Below are 17,909 nucleotides of genomic sequence, written 5' to 3' on the forward strand. Positions count from 1 at the left end.
TGCACTGGCACCCAACCTGAAAAACATGCTCCGTGCAATACTGGGCTGCCCCTAAATATCAAAATTGGAACTAATCTTGATTTTGACACATAGTCACACACAATTATGCTTTCTCTGTTCATTACTGTTCTTAACAAAAATGACTTGGCCCACTCTAATTAAAAATTGCTCATTTTCTGTATGTATATGTTTTTTTTTTCATGATGATAATGATTATTATGTGTGTGAAAGCAAAGAAAGCCCGTGCTGAAATGTATGACATTTGTCTTGGAAAATGCTTAGAAATATTGAAAAGAAAAAAAAAGGTAGATGACATCTTTTTGTATATGAATAATAAAATACAAATGCAGATGAGCTGCGTGTTTTTGTCATCTTCACTGTTTACTGTGAAATATGCACACACAACACTTGACTAGGTACATTTGCACAGTCTACTGTGATCCGATGCAAGAGTGGCTCCAAAAGATGTTCCTTTAGTTTTATAAAGTTACTATACATGCCATTTCTACAAAACTGATTGACATTTGTGTGGAATGGCCATTGTACTTTACTTTATTATACATTGTAATATTGAAACTTGTCCCACCCCAAGTAAAAAGTGACACTTGTGTATCGATACTGTACCAGATAGAAAACGACATGATAAAATAAGATAAGATAAGATAAGAAGGCCTTTATTGATCCCACGGTGGGGAAATTTTCAGTGTTACAGCAGCAAAGATGATACATCATATTTTATCCCACTCAGTTAAAAATGATCAATAAATTAACTTCAGAATACATACTGTACTGTAAGGGAAAAAGCAATGCGTAACTACATTAATGTTTTGTCCCATTCGTGATAAAAACATCCATATTTGATGACTATAATGATACTGTTATATAACAAAATTATAATCACGAAATCAATTTTGGAAACACTCCGTGTGAACTGATAGATTTTTGACGAGTTCAAACTATACAGTATTTGATATCTTTTTACCCTACACCTAATTGCGAGCTGAACGATATTTGTCACTTGTCTGAGAGAAAAACAATACAACCATGTAGGAAGCATGTTCTTACATTCTCTCGCATTGGTATCTTAAAGTGACACTTGGATGAGCTTAACATTGGCACTTATATAAAAGGTTTGCATGTAAAAATGACTTCAGTACTAAAATGTTCCGCCCGAACACTCTGTAGTGATTTAAGGGCTTTTTTTTGTTATTAGATTTACAACAAATTGCCCCGCCCCATTTTGGGACTGGGCTTGTTATTTTTTCTGTCTCAGCTGTCTACGTCACGGGAGGGAGGCAAGTGTGGTAATATTGCTCGCTTTGTCAGTTCTGTTGTCTAAAACGGCCACCAATCGCCATCAAAATGCAAATGCACATTACTACTCTTGTCCACTTCAACCTGTGAAAGTATAAAAGTGTTCTGCACAATAGTTTGGATTTATTGACATAAAACGTGATGTCTTCATGATTACCCCCACAAAATCAAAAATACCGTGGCGATCGCGTCTCCACTTACACAGGCTGAAGCGGACAAGAGCATGAATGCGCACACGAACCCCGACTGCTTATATTTCGGACATTTAGCGAAGCTAAACTCGTGTCAACTCTCGGGAGGCAGACGGCGACTGGCAGCGGGCAAGCAATCGGGAAAGCATGGATCTTTATCCCCCCAACCCCCCTCCCTCCCCTCCTAACAGTAGGATAACGGTACAGCTAATAGCAACAACTAGCTTCAGGCCGTTAAAACAACAACAACAACAACATGAGCTCCTTACTGTCCGCGCAGCATGTGGAGGTGATCATAAGCCTGCGTCTTCATGTCGCAGGGTTGCCACCCAAGCAGTTGCGTGCGGTGTCCGACACCGCTTGCAGCCGCGAGAGTGAAGCGGCGTCAGAATGAGGTACGACCTCATCGAACACCGGGGCTGTCTTGAACGTGCGCATTCAACTCCACAGCCGAGTGTGGCCGCATTGGAACGCACCATTTCGGTTCTTACGTTCCAAATTGGACGCCGTGTTGTCGGCAGGGGCGGAGCCAGAATGTGGCTAATGGGGGCCTGGAAAGATCGGGATGGGCCTGAATATTTCTCTCACTTCGCACAATCCTCCTGTCCCGACACATAATATATTCAAATAAAATGACAAACCAAATAATATGAAATTCAGATCTTCCTTAGACAACCACAATTATGCCATTCTTAATATTCAATAAACAAATAATTTCCTCATTTACTAAAAATGTAAAAGTATATATTTTTTCATGAATGTCACAGGGTGGGCAGTCTGTCAATCTGGGTGGGCCTGTGCACACCCAGGCCCACCCATGGCTCCGCCCCTGGTTGTCGGTCGAAAAACTGGGGCCATTCCTCATCCAAATAAATGTGCACGTCTCCTCATTCCCACTTCAGTCTCCGTAAATATCCTGACTGGTGTTAAATACCTCGCTCGTCCTAACCGTGATCAGCAAAGAAGCAGTGTGTTGTTGTTTTTTAAAGCAAAGAAGCAGTGTGTGCTCATCCCAGCATAAATCTATGTAGCTCTGCTCACTTCCACATTTGCTCAGTCTCATATAAATCAACCAAGGAGAGGTTAATCCTTTTGATATGTTGAAGTGATCATTAGTAGGGATGTCCACATAAATGTTGGTGCCAATTGATCACCGTTTTTGGACGTTATAAGCAATGAAAGTACAATGATTTCCAACGGAGAGTTTGTAATCGGTTCTTCCAGTGACTCCAACCGAACAAGGATAGAACGGTAGGGTGCGCGGCCATTCTCCTCATTAACAAGAGGCATTATTCATGGAGGCACTTATGTCCTAATTTCTCCCAAACTTATTGATAAAATAAAAAATGACAACTCCTTTCATTTTCCTGATCAAAAAATATATAACATGAACTTGTTAATGAAAACATGGCCATCCCGGCCCAACCATCCCTTTAAGGGCATTTTTTTTTTTTCATAATCACACTTGTATCGGATGTCATTATCTTGTAGCGTACTAATATTGTGATTGACTGGTTACACAAAAGAAAAACCACAAGCTTCTGAATCACCTCTGAAGCCAGGATGCGCTTCAATTCTTTGCACACTAGATGGCAGCATGGGCAACACAAACCCCAAATCCCAAATCTGAATTTGAAACTCTGGTTTATATTACTTTACTTGTCCGCAAAATATCAGATTATTAGTATGCTTATTTAAACGAGTGATTTATATTTTAAAATATACATGAGACAAAGTGGTTGTAATTTCAATTTGATATCCAGGTGCCGTATAATTGTCGCTCGGAAACAACAACAACACCTACTGAACAATAAACCACAATATGACTTCGTAATGATTGTCAACTCCCCTCTGTCACGTTTTAAATTCGTACGCAGACGTTTCGCTCACCTGAAGCTAACAACGAGTAGTTAAACATGACAAAAAGTAATTCATTTTGTGTTCCTTTGATGATTAAGCTTTTTAAATCCCCACACGTCCAGTTAGCGTCACCGGGCCCCCGCCCTCTCAACTGATCTTCGACCAATCAATGCGCGTTTGGACCCACACGTGACGAGCGGACTCGTTAATGACGAATGATTTGAGAGTTCTCTACTTGGGCTGCAGTGCATCGTACGTTTACAGTTGAGTAGTGGTCACCTACTTTTTGCTCTTTTAAAGTAATATTTTTCCCACATCGTTTGGTCTGCAACTTTGTCTGGATATCATTGCTGACATGCCCTACGAGTGCTGGCCAGGTGAGTGGTGAAAATGCACTTTCTTTCGTTTTGTATTGTTTTTTTCTCCAATTTTTTTATAGACCTTACCAGCGAAATGCTTCTTGACCGATGTCGGAAGTTAGAATACAGTACAACATTCCAAGCCTACTATTACACTACAAGCACACTAAATACTACAAATATACTCTTTAAGAATTATGATAATAATACTGAACAGCATTTTCGCCAGCTCTAAGATGAAAGGTTTACTTCACGTCATGACTCATGTTTTATCTTAAACGATCTCCATCGTATGCATGTAAAAGGAGATCTGTACCGATACCTTAGCATCAAATGTGGATTATGTTGAAGATTTCTGTTGAATATCTGATGAGATTTTCGTCCATCCATTTTCTGTATGATACTAAAAACGTATTTTTTGATGTATTTATTCGACTCTGTTGATCTGACTATACTTTTATAGTACACTGTCTATAGCTTAAAAAAATAATTTTAGTAAAATGATATTAGGATGATTAAGAGCGCTACTGGACGCTTCAATATTAATACTAACAGAACAGTATCATACAATTTGTCATATCATCCGGTTAAATGTGATTAAAATGGCTAGAATATAATACTTGACTCTATTTATAGAGCACTTTAACAATAACTACAGCTCTAACGATGTGCTGTAGTGTACATAAGCTTAAACATAAAACAAAGTACAAGAAAATAATAATTAATATGATATTTCAGTAGTAAGACCTGTACTACTAACTAGAAACTGCCCTTTCTGGAGAAATTGGATGTGAATGCTGAAATGCTTAGTGAAGAAATGCATGTGGAATCATGTTAAATGATATAGAACACGGGTGTCAAACTCTTGAGTCCCAGGGTCAGATCTGGCTCGCCACATTTTTTATGTGGCTCATGAAAGCAAATCAAGCATGTCAACTTCCATGATGCTTGCTAAAATCTGTGCCAAATTGTCATATGTATTAAATAATCATGTTGAGATATACTGGAAAGCATTTTCTTGTTACATTATCAGAGTAACTTGAACAAACTCAACTTATGCAACTTTGAGTATCTAGAAAAGCGCTATATAAATAAAACGTATTCTTCTTCTTCTTCTTCTTCTTATTATTATTATTAACTTTTATTGACTTCTAATTTCGAAACGAGTTATCCATCACTTTGTTGTGTGCTGTATATGTAATCATTTGAGGAGGTGATTAAACATTTGAACATGATAAATTATGTCGAAGTACATACATGTCAAAATAGAGGGTGTAAGAACTATTTTAATAAAATATGTGCTTTCAGCATTCACACAACAATAATTTGTAAAATAGTATTTAAACAAGTAAATAAATGAACAAAAGGTGGAAAACTACCCATATAGGAGAAAGTTAGAGCTGTAAGCTGCCATCTCGCAGGCGTATCTTCGAACACGATACAGTGATACAGTGAACATCATGATGATAATGTTTTGTTTCCACTCCTATGTAAAATGAATTTATATTTGATGCTTGCGTACTTAGGTATCATAAAAAAGATACATGACAATATTGATATTTTGCTCTATCCCTTGTTAAAGCTGACCGATATTTGTCAATTGTATTAATAGTGTATCATAAAAAATAAAGCAATATTTGACGCCTGATATCAGTATTGTATCAAAAAAAGAACAAAATATGATAGGTTACAATATCGATATTTTGTCCCACCCTAGTTAACACTGACCAATATTTGACACTTTGTATGAATATTGTATCGTAACAGAACTACCTGATACATCACAATACTGATATTTTTCCCAACTCTAGTTAACTGAGTGAGATTTGACACTATTTGTGTCAATATTGTACTACCAATTGAAACAGTCCATCATGAAATCTATATGTATATCCATCCATTATCGATACCGTTTATCCTCTCAAGGGTCGCGGGGCGTGCTGGAGCCTATCCCAGCTGTCTTCGGGCAGTAGGCGGGGGACATCGCAGGGCACACAGAGACAAACATCCACACTCACAATCACACCTAGAGTGTCCAATCAACTTACCATGCATGTTTTTGTAATGTGGGAGGAAACCAGAGTACCCAGAGAAAACCCACACAGGCACAGGGAGAACATGCAAACTCCACACAGGAAGGCAGGCAGGAGCCGGGATCAAACCCACGACCTCTGAACTGTGCGGCGGATGTGCTCACCAGTCGACCACCGTGCCGCCTCTATATGTATATGTATATATATATGTATGTATGTATATATGCATGCATGCATGCATGCATGTATGTATGTATTAGGGATGTGCGTGACTAGTCGTTTAACCGTCTACGATTTATTAAACATTTAGTATTTTACTAGTCGGTTAAACGCTGCATTAAGGATCACACATCTTGTTCCTCACGCCTCTGCCTTTGTCAACAAGCTGAGCACCAAGAGAGAGAATTCCCCCCCCCCGCCCGCCATCTTATGTTTCTTTATGTGAAATGATATACAGGTAATAATGTGTTAATAATTTCACACATAAGTCACTCCGGAGTATAAGTCGCACCCCCGGCCAAACTATGAAAAAAAATATGACTAATAGTCCGGAAAATACGGTATGTTTATGTATGTATGTATGTCCCTACTGTATCATTCCATACAATAAATTAGTGTATTTAGTTAGAAGACCTTCATCCTCATCATCATCATTACTATCATCGGTCCTGTGTGTTTCTAGTGGAAGCCATTGAGGGACTGGGTGGTTTTCTAGAACACTAGCTCCCTGCCCTCGACCCTGCTGCCAGGATGCTCCGGAAGAGCAGCGACAGTGGCGGCGTGAAGCAGGGACACGCTCCCGTGGCGTCCCGACAACACTCCAATTCCCTGACGGGCTCGCTGTCGGCCGGCTCCACCAAAACCTGGGGTGTTGGGCCCAGGCGGCACTCCCACAACCTGTTGAGTGATGCCGATCCATCGGTGTCGGCATCATGCCCGCCCGGAGTGGACCCGGAGTATGTCATGATGCTGGTGAATGACGTCAGGTGGTTTGCCAACGTGCTGCTACACCTCAAGGAAGCCTTCCAGAGTCCAGGTGAGACAAGAGGCATTCCCAATACAGTATTTTTTTACAAACATTTTGAAACTATCTTAACATCAGCAAACAATGTGGACTGCAGTCTGGTTGCTCAGGTCGTGCTCATCTGACCTATACGTTATCAAAAGGCGACAAAGGTCATACTTGTTCGACAAAAAAATTAGCAAAATTATTAGTGGACATAGGAGACAAGAGTCTTTGAGCAGTCAGTGGTGAAAAGAAGATGCTGTTCGACTGATATAGATAAAGCTAGACCGGTTAGTTGAAGCATCAGATCTCTGAAACTGCCACAAATGCGTCAGGAATAAGGTCTACAGGTGGGCCATAAACACTGCGCCACATGACATTGTGCACATGCGTTGACTTCAGACTTATTCCATTCACACAATTATACGTCACATTTGTTTATGTAATGTGAATGATTATGTAAAAAGATCGTATTTAACAAGAATAAATCTGTTTTTTTTACATCATAACCGCATGTAAAAAATCACCATAAATGTCAACTTTATGCTTAATTTTTCAAGTCAAATATAAAGTCAATACTGTTACTCAAAACAACCGCAGAGTCGCTGTCAGCACAAGTGGCCAAAAACTTTGACTTACTAAAAAGACATGACGCACATTTTTAAGACAAGATAACATGCACTTCAATCGGATACTTAAAACATGAGGCTGAAAGGGCTGCATGCGGCTCCGGAGCCTCGGGTTGCTGACCCCTCATTTAAGAACTTATTTTATTTTATATATGGTACAGTGTATAAAATAACAAGGTATCCTGACAAACATGTTGAGCTGAATGTTTTCTTAAAATTATTTAATGAGCAAAAGTGTTAATAAAATAAATAAAGACAAAGTTTTATTTAGCTAGTTTTATTTTTTCCATAATGAAAAAGACCTCAAAGTGCAACTTAAGGCACATTCTCTTCCTTAAAAATGGAGAGTGCGTTACAAAGTAACCTAGGTCCGAATTACAGTATTGAAAAAGTAAAAAAACATTTTTTTTTTAAAGTAAGCCAAGGAACAGCTGACGAACTACCAGTCGAGCACTTGTTGGTAATGCTAAACAGGCTACAGCTAGCTGCTAGCCACTAACACAGCAGACTTTTTTTGCAATGCGACTGTAGTCTGAAACTCCAGCACGCATACCTCCAACATTGGTGTCAGGAGCCCAAAATGCGCTCTGCACAATAGATCACCGTATCGATATATTGTATGACTGTTTCAAAACTAACTGATATCTGAAGCTTCAGCATTGATACTGTATGGTGAGAAAAAATGATACATTGCATTACTTATATAGTTAATTGCTCTACCCCGAGTTAAAACTGATCAGTATTTCATGCTTTTGTGTGGATAGTGTGTTGTATCATGAGAAATAAATGATACATCATGATATCAAAATTACAACTGGTGTTTTTGACTCTAGTCTATCGACATCAATATCTATATTTCAAGCGAAAAAAACGATACATTGCGATATCAATATTTTGCCCCACAAATTTTTGCTTCATTTGCTTTGTTATGCTACAATGACTTGGCTGTATTTTGATTCCTACTGCACTGCTACACACACACACACACACACACACACACCCACGCACACACACACGTACCACCACCCCCACACACCCACACACCCACACACTGGGGTCCAACAGTGCTCCTGGCAGCGGGAGTGATTTGTTTAACCATTCCTGTGCTTGTAGGAGATTGGTCTCCGTGAGTGAGTCATTGCATGTGTCCGTTTATGTTTGTGCATGTGTGTATGCGTGTGAAATAAAGGTCACAAATGCTTCGTGAGCGTCCTCTCCTGACTTTGTAAGCAGCTTAACGCATCAATAATAATAACGAAAATAATAATAATGGTATTATGCAGTGTTCGCCGTCACCAGGCTTAATCCCTCAGTCTGTTACGGGTGGATGAAAAGCTTACTTTTCACAGGGCGTGTACTCATTTGTGCGGAGCTCTGTACTGTACTGCACAACTAAAGCCTTCATGGTGGTTGTTTGCCACCAGTCGTTTACAAGATGGACAATTAGAAACAAGACAGTCACAATTTCACAGAGCGAAATGATCGTGGTTGTCAGTTTTAGTGTGATATTGATGAAGAAAGGATATGAACAAGTATTGGCTAATGGGAGTGAGTGGCAGAAGTCAAAAGATTACAAAAATAAAAAAGCAAAATATGTGGAAACCTTTTACGTTTCCGCCCTCCAAATGATCAGCTCATCAGCAAGCTTTGCAGAAGCCAGATAAATATCTTGATCATTTGAATCAGGTGTATTGGAGGAGGGAAACATATAAGACATGCTTGTATAGGGGACGGAACTTGGGCCCCCCTATCTGAGGGGAGTGTGCTGAGATTGACATGCAGAGACAGCCCATAATTGAATCAAATTTGATGATCGGACCAGTCAAATTTTGCAATTTCCCACCACGTGTAATCTGAAGGTAAACAAACAGGGTGACACCCTCCATGATCCCTCTATTACTGTCCGGCGTGTCGTTGCTCAGCAACTGCAGCGTGAGCCAGAGCAACAGGAACCAGTTAGCCCAGGAATTTAGCACCTTAGCAGAGACACATCTGAGGATTTAGCTTAGCAGCCCACGGGGGAAAGCTATTGGTACACACATACACCTACACCCACCCCATGCAACTGCTTGGTCAGGTCTGAAGTGTCAAGGACAAGAAGGTGAGCCTCTTTGGATTCAATGGGTGAACCCTGACCCTGTTCCCAGAAAAGTCGTTGCTTACCCCTGCAGGTTCTTTATGCCACCCACCGGAACATTGGCTTGTGATGCCTTCATCACTGCCCTGTGGAGGTCGACAGTGATGTCACTGACTGTTGTCTTTGGGTGTTTCATCACAGCTCTCACAATGTTTGCTCATCAAGTGCTGTTGATAATTTTGGCCGACCTGTTTGATGTCTGTTGCTCACCACATCAGTACTTCCCTTCTTTTTCAGGACATTGCACATTATTGTATTGGCTATGCCCAATGTTTATGAAGTAGCTCTGATTTTCCCTCTTCTCATAGCGTCAAAATGGTTTGCTTTTCTCCCATAGACAGCTCTCGGGTCTTCATGTTTGCTTAAAAGCAAATGCACTTTTCACAGAAACCCAAAGCCAAAAACAAGTACTATCTAATGTTTAAGCAGTGAATCTACTAGAGACACTCATCAGTCACATGTTCCAATACTTTTGCTCACTTGAAAAGTGGGTGGCTTCAAACAAAAGGTGCTCTGTCCTTAGTTGTTTAACACATTAAGTTGAAAATGCCATGAAATCATAGCTGGAATTCTGAACTTTGATCTCATATTCATCTTTTTATCTGAAACCGCCAAACAAAGGAATTGACCTTGCCGTTCCAATACTTTTGGCAGTCACTGGAAATTTCAAATGCAACTCGGTCAAAGATGACATTTTTGGACATGTGAGAAAGATGTCAGATTTTTATTTTGAAGTCATCCCTTCATGGCAAACAAAATAAGAAGGAAGGAATTAATGTGATTTAGTGTTAAAGTGCATATTTCACAAATCATATTTTGGCAGTAACGTCACTCATTATGTTGCTTATGTACTGCATACAATTGCGGCCTAAATCTAAATTCATCAAGTCATGCTTTGAGTTAGAATTATTTTATTCATTATATATATTTTGGAAAAATATATAATGTATATTAGTAAATTAATCATTTATTATATCAGATTTTTTTTTCTTCACATTAGAATCTGCATCGGCCAATGATCGGGCTCGAGCTTGGTGTGTTGAATTTACTCAATTTTATTACGTCAAGTAGTTGTGCAAAATAAAATCATGTGCAACCACTTGACGAAATAAAATTGAGTAAATTCAACAAAAAAGTGTTTTCACTATTGTGGTAGCGCTCGTGTTGTTTTTGGTTTTGATTGTAGTTTTGGTACTAGTTGTTGTGCCGTGTCTGGTTCTAGTTCTACTTCTGGTTCTGGTATTGATTTAAATTCTAGGCTATCTATGGTTCTGTTCTAGTGGTGCGTCACCTTGTTGTAGTTCAAGTGGTAGTTATGGTTCTCGTAGTTCTGGCTTTGATTCACGTTTTGGTTCTAGTTCCCCCACTAGTTGTGGTTGTAGTTTTGGTGTAGTTCTAATGGTGGTCGTTTTGGTTGTAATTATGGCTCTAATTCTGGTACATGGTATAGTTGGAGTGCAGGTAGTAGTTATTGTTCTACGTCTTGTTCCAGTTTTGACCTTGGTTGCAGTATAGTTCAGGTTCAGCTCCTGCTTCTAGTGATATTTGTGATTTTAGTCCTGGAACTAGTCCTAGTTGTGGACCTAGTTCTCATGCTAGTTGTAGTTGCCGTTTTGGTTGTAGTTCTGCTTCTGGTGCTTCTATTGTAGTTTTTTTTACTAGTCTAGGTCTAGACATAGATTTAGTCTAGGGCTAGTTCAAATTCAGATACTACTTGTGGTTTTGCATCTTGTTCCAGTTTTTATTTTGGTTCAAGTGTTTTTCTGTTTCTGCTACTAATTGTTATGTTGTGTTGTGGTTCTAGTACTAGTTGTGCCACTCATACTGGTTTTGTCTTTAGTTTTGGTTACAGATCAAATTTAGTTTTATTTTGTGAATCAACAGACTAAATCTGCTTTTAGTTCTTGTGGTCCATCTCGTTGTGTTTTCATTACAGTTCTGGTATTGAAATTAGTTTGGAGTCTAGTTCCAGCTGGTTGCATTGCAATGCTGATTGCGTTCATGCAATGTTTTGTTTAAACATTACACAAATGCACTTGTCGCTTTATATGCATTGGGTGTCACATTACTCTGTCCCCTTGTTGACATTATTAGCATCTGCTTGTCAGTCTATGTCCATGTGTCCTGTTCTGCTTTAGTTAATGCTTTCAATCAGGGTGGGAGGTGATTTGAAAAAAAGAATAAAGAAGCCGTCGACGACGTACTGGCTTGAGCCGACGCCCCCTCACACCCCCACCCCCCACTCTCCCGCATACTCTGCATTCCTTTAGAACAAATGTTCACTTGTGGCCGCGTAGTGCCTTCAATAGAGCGGCACTAGGGTAGCTGTGATCCAGGCTGACGTGGAAAAAGCCTCCCCTCCCTGGAATAACTCAGGGCCAGCCAGCTAAGTTTTGCTCGGATGGCCTACTCAATGCCTCAGTGACTGGTTTTACTGGATGTTGCCTTCAGGGCACCCTTAAAAAACTTGTCATTCTTTACTCAAGAACGTCAGGCATCCTTATTTTCATAGGCATTTCGACTGTGTGACTGCGGTTGAAAATATTTTACTATGGTGCAAAATGTAGCACAGACTCAGGTGTCCGCGTTCTGCAAAGAAAAGTGTTTGCCAGTGTCATCGCGACATGCTGATAAGATAGTATTGTATTCCAGTCAAACGGCATTGTTGTATTTCACAATGCCGCATGCCGTCGTCATGTCAATGTGGCCACTTTCACGCCACCTGCCTGTGAAAGCCATCGTTGTTGCATTCATCTTCGGTATGATATTTGACAATTGTCTGTCTGAGGGGGTAGTAGTTGTGCCATAGTTGGATGAATGCAAAATTTCAAGCCAACAAACGTTGTTAACATTTTAAGTTGGGCAATTCCACTAAATGTTTTGCTGTTGTCAAAATTGCCTTTTCTGCATTTCACAACAAAGAAATCTGAGTTTCCAGAACTGTCATCCCCTTGTATTGAACCCTCACTTTTTTTGTGTACGGTACTGACATTGAATAGTGGCAGTTTCCTGAATTGGGGGTTAGTGTCAGAGATGCTTTGGCACTGGCACAGAGTTGAGGAAGACCCGGCTATCGTTTGTCTTTGGGGGTAGTATCAAAGCTGTAACTCTGGTGGCACTCCACCTACTGTATATCCACTCTCATATTCCCCACCAAACCTTTCTTTTTGCCTTTTGTGTGAAAAGAACCAAAACAGAACAAGTGTAGGTGAAGATGACCTGGCATTTCTATAGCAGGGATAAACCGATTATCGGCAGGGCTGATTATTGTCTCCGATATTCAGTGTTTTGAGGAATATCGGCATCTGCCTTTTTTAAAATTCTGATGGCCGATAAATCAATTTAAAACTGTGTTAACTTAAAAAAAGTATAGACATTTTCAATTAACTTAATATGAGATTGTACTGACCCTGGGAACACTATGCACTTTTTGTCTGTGTTTGAAATCAAACAAAGATAAGTGAAATTTCTGTCATTGTGAAATTTTGGAGGACTTTAATTACTGTAGAAGACTATATGGCGCTATTGTAAGTTTTCATTTAATTTTTGATGACATGCCGACGACCCTTTTTGTTAGAATTTTAAAACAAAGATGTATATTGGCAAACATTTATAATAAGAAAATAAAAAAATCAACATTATGCAAATCTGAAAAATTGTTCAATAATCATCTGCTTAAATCCGTTTCAGCAAAGGTAAGAGTTTTAATATTTTTTTAGATTTTTGACGCCAATATTTACCTTTTTGCCGAAAATGAATATCAGCTCAAAATATCGGTTATCGGCCTCCTTGACTACCAATAATCGGTATCGGTATCTGCCCTGAAAAAACATTGGTCTATCTCTATTATCTACCTTCATTGGGTAGTATCGAAGCTGCAACGCAAGAGCAACGCAAGAGCAACGCCATCTGTAGCTCTTTTCACACTGCCCCTCAAAGCTGGCTTTTCCACGGGTCACCCTTTTTTGGATGAAAGGCAACTATCAAGGAACAGCGGCAGTTTCCTGGATTTGGCGCTATTATCAGTTGGGTCGGCAGGCCAGACTCTAACGTCCGTTCATTTTCCCTTTTTCAAAGTATCACAGCTGCAGTTGAGTAGACTCTAACGTCCGTTCATTTTCCCTTTTTCAAAGTATCACAGCTGCAGTTGAGTTGCTGTCCCTTTCCCGGTCCTTATAAAATCCCCAATTTTTTTCCCAGTCAACCCGGCACAACGTCATAAGACTTTGCTTCAATATGTGAAAGGTGCTGACAAGAAACAATCAACCACCTCGTTCTGGAAAAAGCGTTGACAGGCAGCATGAAAGGGGCTACTGACTTCCAAGAACTGGAACCAACTAGCGGTCAGGATTTCAGATTTTTTATGGAAATTGGTGAGAGTAAACCATGACAGAAATGAAAGCTCTTGTTGCCAGTTATGTCCCTGTTTATTGCTCGTAAATGCTGAGTAGTCGCCCTGAATACCCGCCCAAGTGTGCCAGCTCAAGTGGTGGCTCGCGGGTGGCGCCTTCAATCGCAAGCCGTCCTAACGACATAATGGCTTAATGGGCCGGGAGAAAGAAAAGAGTGGGATTTGTCAGGGGGCTGTAACTCCCCCCTCCCCGTGATGCCACGTGAAGGATGTTTTTGTGCAAGCTCTTGGTTGCGCCATGTTTCCTGAGGTGGTTATTTATGGTTATGGGCCAGGGGGGATGTTTGTGTAGTAGATTGGTCGCGGTGAATACGAGGCAAGAAATTTACAACCTGGGACCATTTTTTTTGCAGCTTTGTGCGTCACCTTGTTGTTGTAGCAAAAGTCATCACCAGGACACATTCTAATAGTTGCCATACTTTCAGGACCCGACATAGGAGACTTCCTGCACTTATACAGTACAAGTGAAAAAGGAGATCAGAGAGCCTGTTCCTAACAGACAGCATCAGCATTTGGTGGAATGTGTAAAATATATTTCAGAAGCTTTTCCCTATTCCCTTTCACGCGGCCGCTGTTCCACCTGTCAAGTCTCTTGATACTACCTCAAAAGCTATGAAATTATGTTGGTGCCTCTCACACAGACTCGAACACAATCAGTGACTCTTTTAAGCAGCCTAGCTTCAGCCTCTGATAAAGATAGTCCCTTTCACACTGCCCCTGTCTTTTTCTGTGGATGGTCCTAAAAAACATCCTTGTGTCAACATCATTTGGTAGGCTGCAAAGACTCCAAAGCCCCAATTGGACAACGGATTGTATTGCATTTTTGTCATGCCCTTTCACACTGTCCTATTCTTGTATCGGTGCCTTTGACGTACCACCAACTCACTGCAAAAACACAGGGACAGTGTGAAAGGTGAAAACAGAAACGCAGTAAAATGCGTACCAGGTGTTAAACTTCACGACCCGGTCCCGGCCCTCCAATATTCCCTATCACGGGAGGATGTTGTTTTGGTGCGGTATTAAGAGATCCAAGGCAGATGCTAGACCTCACACAGTGCCGTGACCCCCTATGCCCTCACTCCCAAGCAGGTAGCTGTTTATGGAGTGCCTGCTGATTACTGTCTGCGCGGCGTCTGTGTCCCCCTCTCGGCCTCCAAACAAGGCATGCAGGACACCCGGCAGCGGTGGCCAAAATTGTTTGGATGTGAGTGGTGTGGGGGCTATAAGTCATGTTTGCTGATGGAATCCTGACAAAACAATGCCACAGATCATGTTTCATGCGGCCCGGCAACGTAAATGTTTGTGGTATCAGAACCTTCTTTGTTGTGAAACGCCATTTAGCTGACGTTCCTCTGTAGGAATGACAGAGCAGCGTCTGTCAGGTGGGCTGAGTCAACATGCGTCACTGTGTCTGAATCCTGAAGGAAGGGATCGGGCAAACCTCTTGGCAAAAAGAAATCCTTCCAGGGTGCTTTTGTCACCGCCGCTGCCGAGGCTTGTTTCGTGTGAAGCTCATCACTTGTCCAGACAGGCTTGCTGATTGCCGGTTGTTATCAGCCAGAGAGAGAGGGGCTTGAGGGGGGTTGTAACCTCTGTCAGGCCACCTGAAGCTTTGGATTACGGTTAGGCCTCCCCCCACCCCTATGTCGGGGACCCCCCCAACTCTAAAATGTAGACCAGACTTTTTTTTTTTCTTAACCTGGTGTTAAGTTCGTTTCTCAGGATCAGCAATAATTTTTTCCCTGGGTCACTTTGGTGGTGGGGGGCATGATTAATTATCCAAACATGTCAAACTTAAAAGTCATCCCAAACAAACACAAAGCAACGTATGTGCTAATAAATCATATATTTACTTACTTTTATTTTTTAGGAAAGTGCAATACCAGGAGTAGGTCTTCTTTTAGGAAACATTAGTTTGAACAACCAACATTTGCAATTGCTTTGTCTCACAGATAAAAGCGTACTGCTAATATTGAAGTCTGCTAACGTTGAGGCTGAGTTGCACTGTGTTTGTCTCTGGAGTAGATGTGCGAGAGTAACACATCCTGTCCCTTATTAAAATGTTCAGTGAAGGAACTTCGGCCGATTCAAATACAAATTTTGTAGCACAACCGAGATTGCATCGATGCTGCAAATGTTCAGAAGTCGTTTTCCATGCCAGTGTGTCACAAGTCACATGCTTAATGTTTGTTATGGTGTGTGCATTTTCCTAAAAGTGTGGGTGGGACACAGGCTCATCATGGCAAGGGGAAATGAGACCGTGGACGGACGGTGGGGGTGACTGATGGGGTCCGGGGGGAGGGGATGCTTCCTTTCCACAATGCAAGCCCTGACCACTGTTATCTCTACCAAAACAATGGCACGGACCCCCACCTACCACCACCAGAGCCACCATCACTGCAATCAGGCAGCACATTTCCAGGCCCTTTTTTTTATGCCATTGTTGTGACAAAAGCACTCATGGCTGATTCTCGCAGGCTTTCTCTGTGCTTTCACACACCGTCGCGATTACGCAGCCTCCCGCGCAAACAATAGCGGGTGGCCAGTGTGAGCTGTCACTTGAGATCGGAGCTCATGGCTTCTTTCCTTTGTATTTTCTAAATACTTTTTTTGTGTTTTTCTGTCATGTGTGTGTGTGGGGGTGGACAGTGATCTAAGTGGTCCAATTGGACACAGATCTAATAGATGCGCATGTAGATTGACACAAAAAATTTGCGGCCCGTTTATCGGCTTCCTCCTACAGCCAGGGTACCCTTCCTCTGTCCGTTTAGCCACCATTTTGTCCGGCTGGACCAAATGGTCATCGCCTATCGGTTGGTCCGTCTATCATTTTAAACGCACTTCCGTCAGCGCTTCTAGGGTTTCTGCAAGTTCCATAGCAGCAGTGTTTACTCGGCATGTTTCGTTCTGAGATAAACGGGTAGAATACAAGCAGCACTAACAGGAGTCATCTGCGAGCTCGCGTCTATATTTGTCTACAGTCTATGTTGTGACCCGCTTGATGTGACGTCACGTGGCACGCTATTAGGACCCATTAGCTGACCAATAGCATGCCTGATATAAAATACACGAATCAAGCAGCAAACTTACCTGCATCAAATCAATGTCAGGTTATAGACGATTGCATATACGGGCAAAAATGCACTTCCGTTTATGCTTAATCCGACTTTTTGAAATTTATTTCCCGTTTATCGCCGGAAAAATGGGAGTCCATCATAGGCGGATAGACGGACCAGTCTGTCGGCTAGGCGGAATTAGCTGAGTACAGATTGCGACCAAATTAATTGATATGATTGAAAATGAATGCCAGTTTCATTCATAAGTCTTTATCATTTTTATTTTATCTTTTTTTGTGTTCTATTTCTTTTTTCACAAGCCTTGGGACAGATGGGGCTAACCTGGGACCACGGGTACCGTATTTCGTGCCATATCATGTCGAAATGTGTGTTGGCACAACCATAATAACTCCTTGAATCCTTGAAAACTCTTCTTTATAAGATGTAACTTGAAAGAACAATTTGAGAATAAATTAGTAACAACGTAAAATGAGAACATTCTAAAATAATAGCAATAACAAAACAATAAATGAAAACAAAAATTCCTGCTGTGTGCGCATTGGCCTCATGAGGCAGTACACGCTTAATGAGATTGAGATCTAGTAATACTTTTCACAAATTAGAAAGAATATGTGCCTTTGAGTATTGTCATGTTACCTGTGTATATGTGTGTACATGAGCAACATGATGCATTCAGGGTGCTTTCACAATGTTGGGAACTTGCAAACACAGTGCGCCATGCCGCACATTAATCATTTTTCTTCGATTACAATGTTTTTATGATCTTGAGAAGCAAAAATCTAAATCACAATTAAGTTTTGATTAATTGACCAACCCTACTTTTTATTAATTCCATCATGTCTATCAGGCATTTTTGCAAAGGCTGAGTAGTTTCATTTTAATGTAGTGTTAT

At 40.9% G+C, this 17,909-nt stretch overlaps 1 protein-coding gene across 1 annotated transcript in view; it reads left to right on the forward strand.

Moving 5' to 3' along the window:
• Nucleotides 1-3,597: 3,597 nt before the first annotated feature.
• LOC147140802 (rho GTPase-activating protein 29-like) overlaps nucleotides 3,598-17,909 on the forward strand; it is a 46,065-nt gene continuing 31,753 nt past the window's right edge. The window contains exons 1-2 of the mRNA XM_086043505.1: nucleotides 3,598-3,742; nucleotides 6,440-6,793. Coding sequence (XP_085899631.1) covers nucleotides 6,508-6,793 — 286 coding nt within the window. The 5' untranslated portion in view covers nucleotides 3,598-3,742; nucleotides 6,440-6,507. The remainder of the gene's footprint in view (nucleotides 3,743-6,439; nucleotides 6,794-17,909) is intronic.

Source organism: Filicampus tigris, chromosome 10 (genome assembly GCF_054856515.1).
Source record: "Filicampus tigris isolate MCC_2025a chromosome 10, RoL_Ftig_1.0, whole genome shotgun sequence".
NCBI lineage: Eukaryota > Metazoa > Chordata > Actinopteri > Syngnathiformes > Syngnathidae > Filicampus > Filicampus tigris.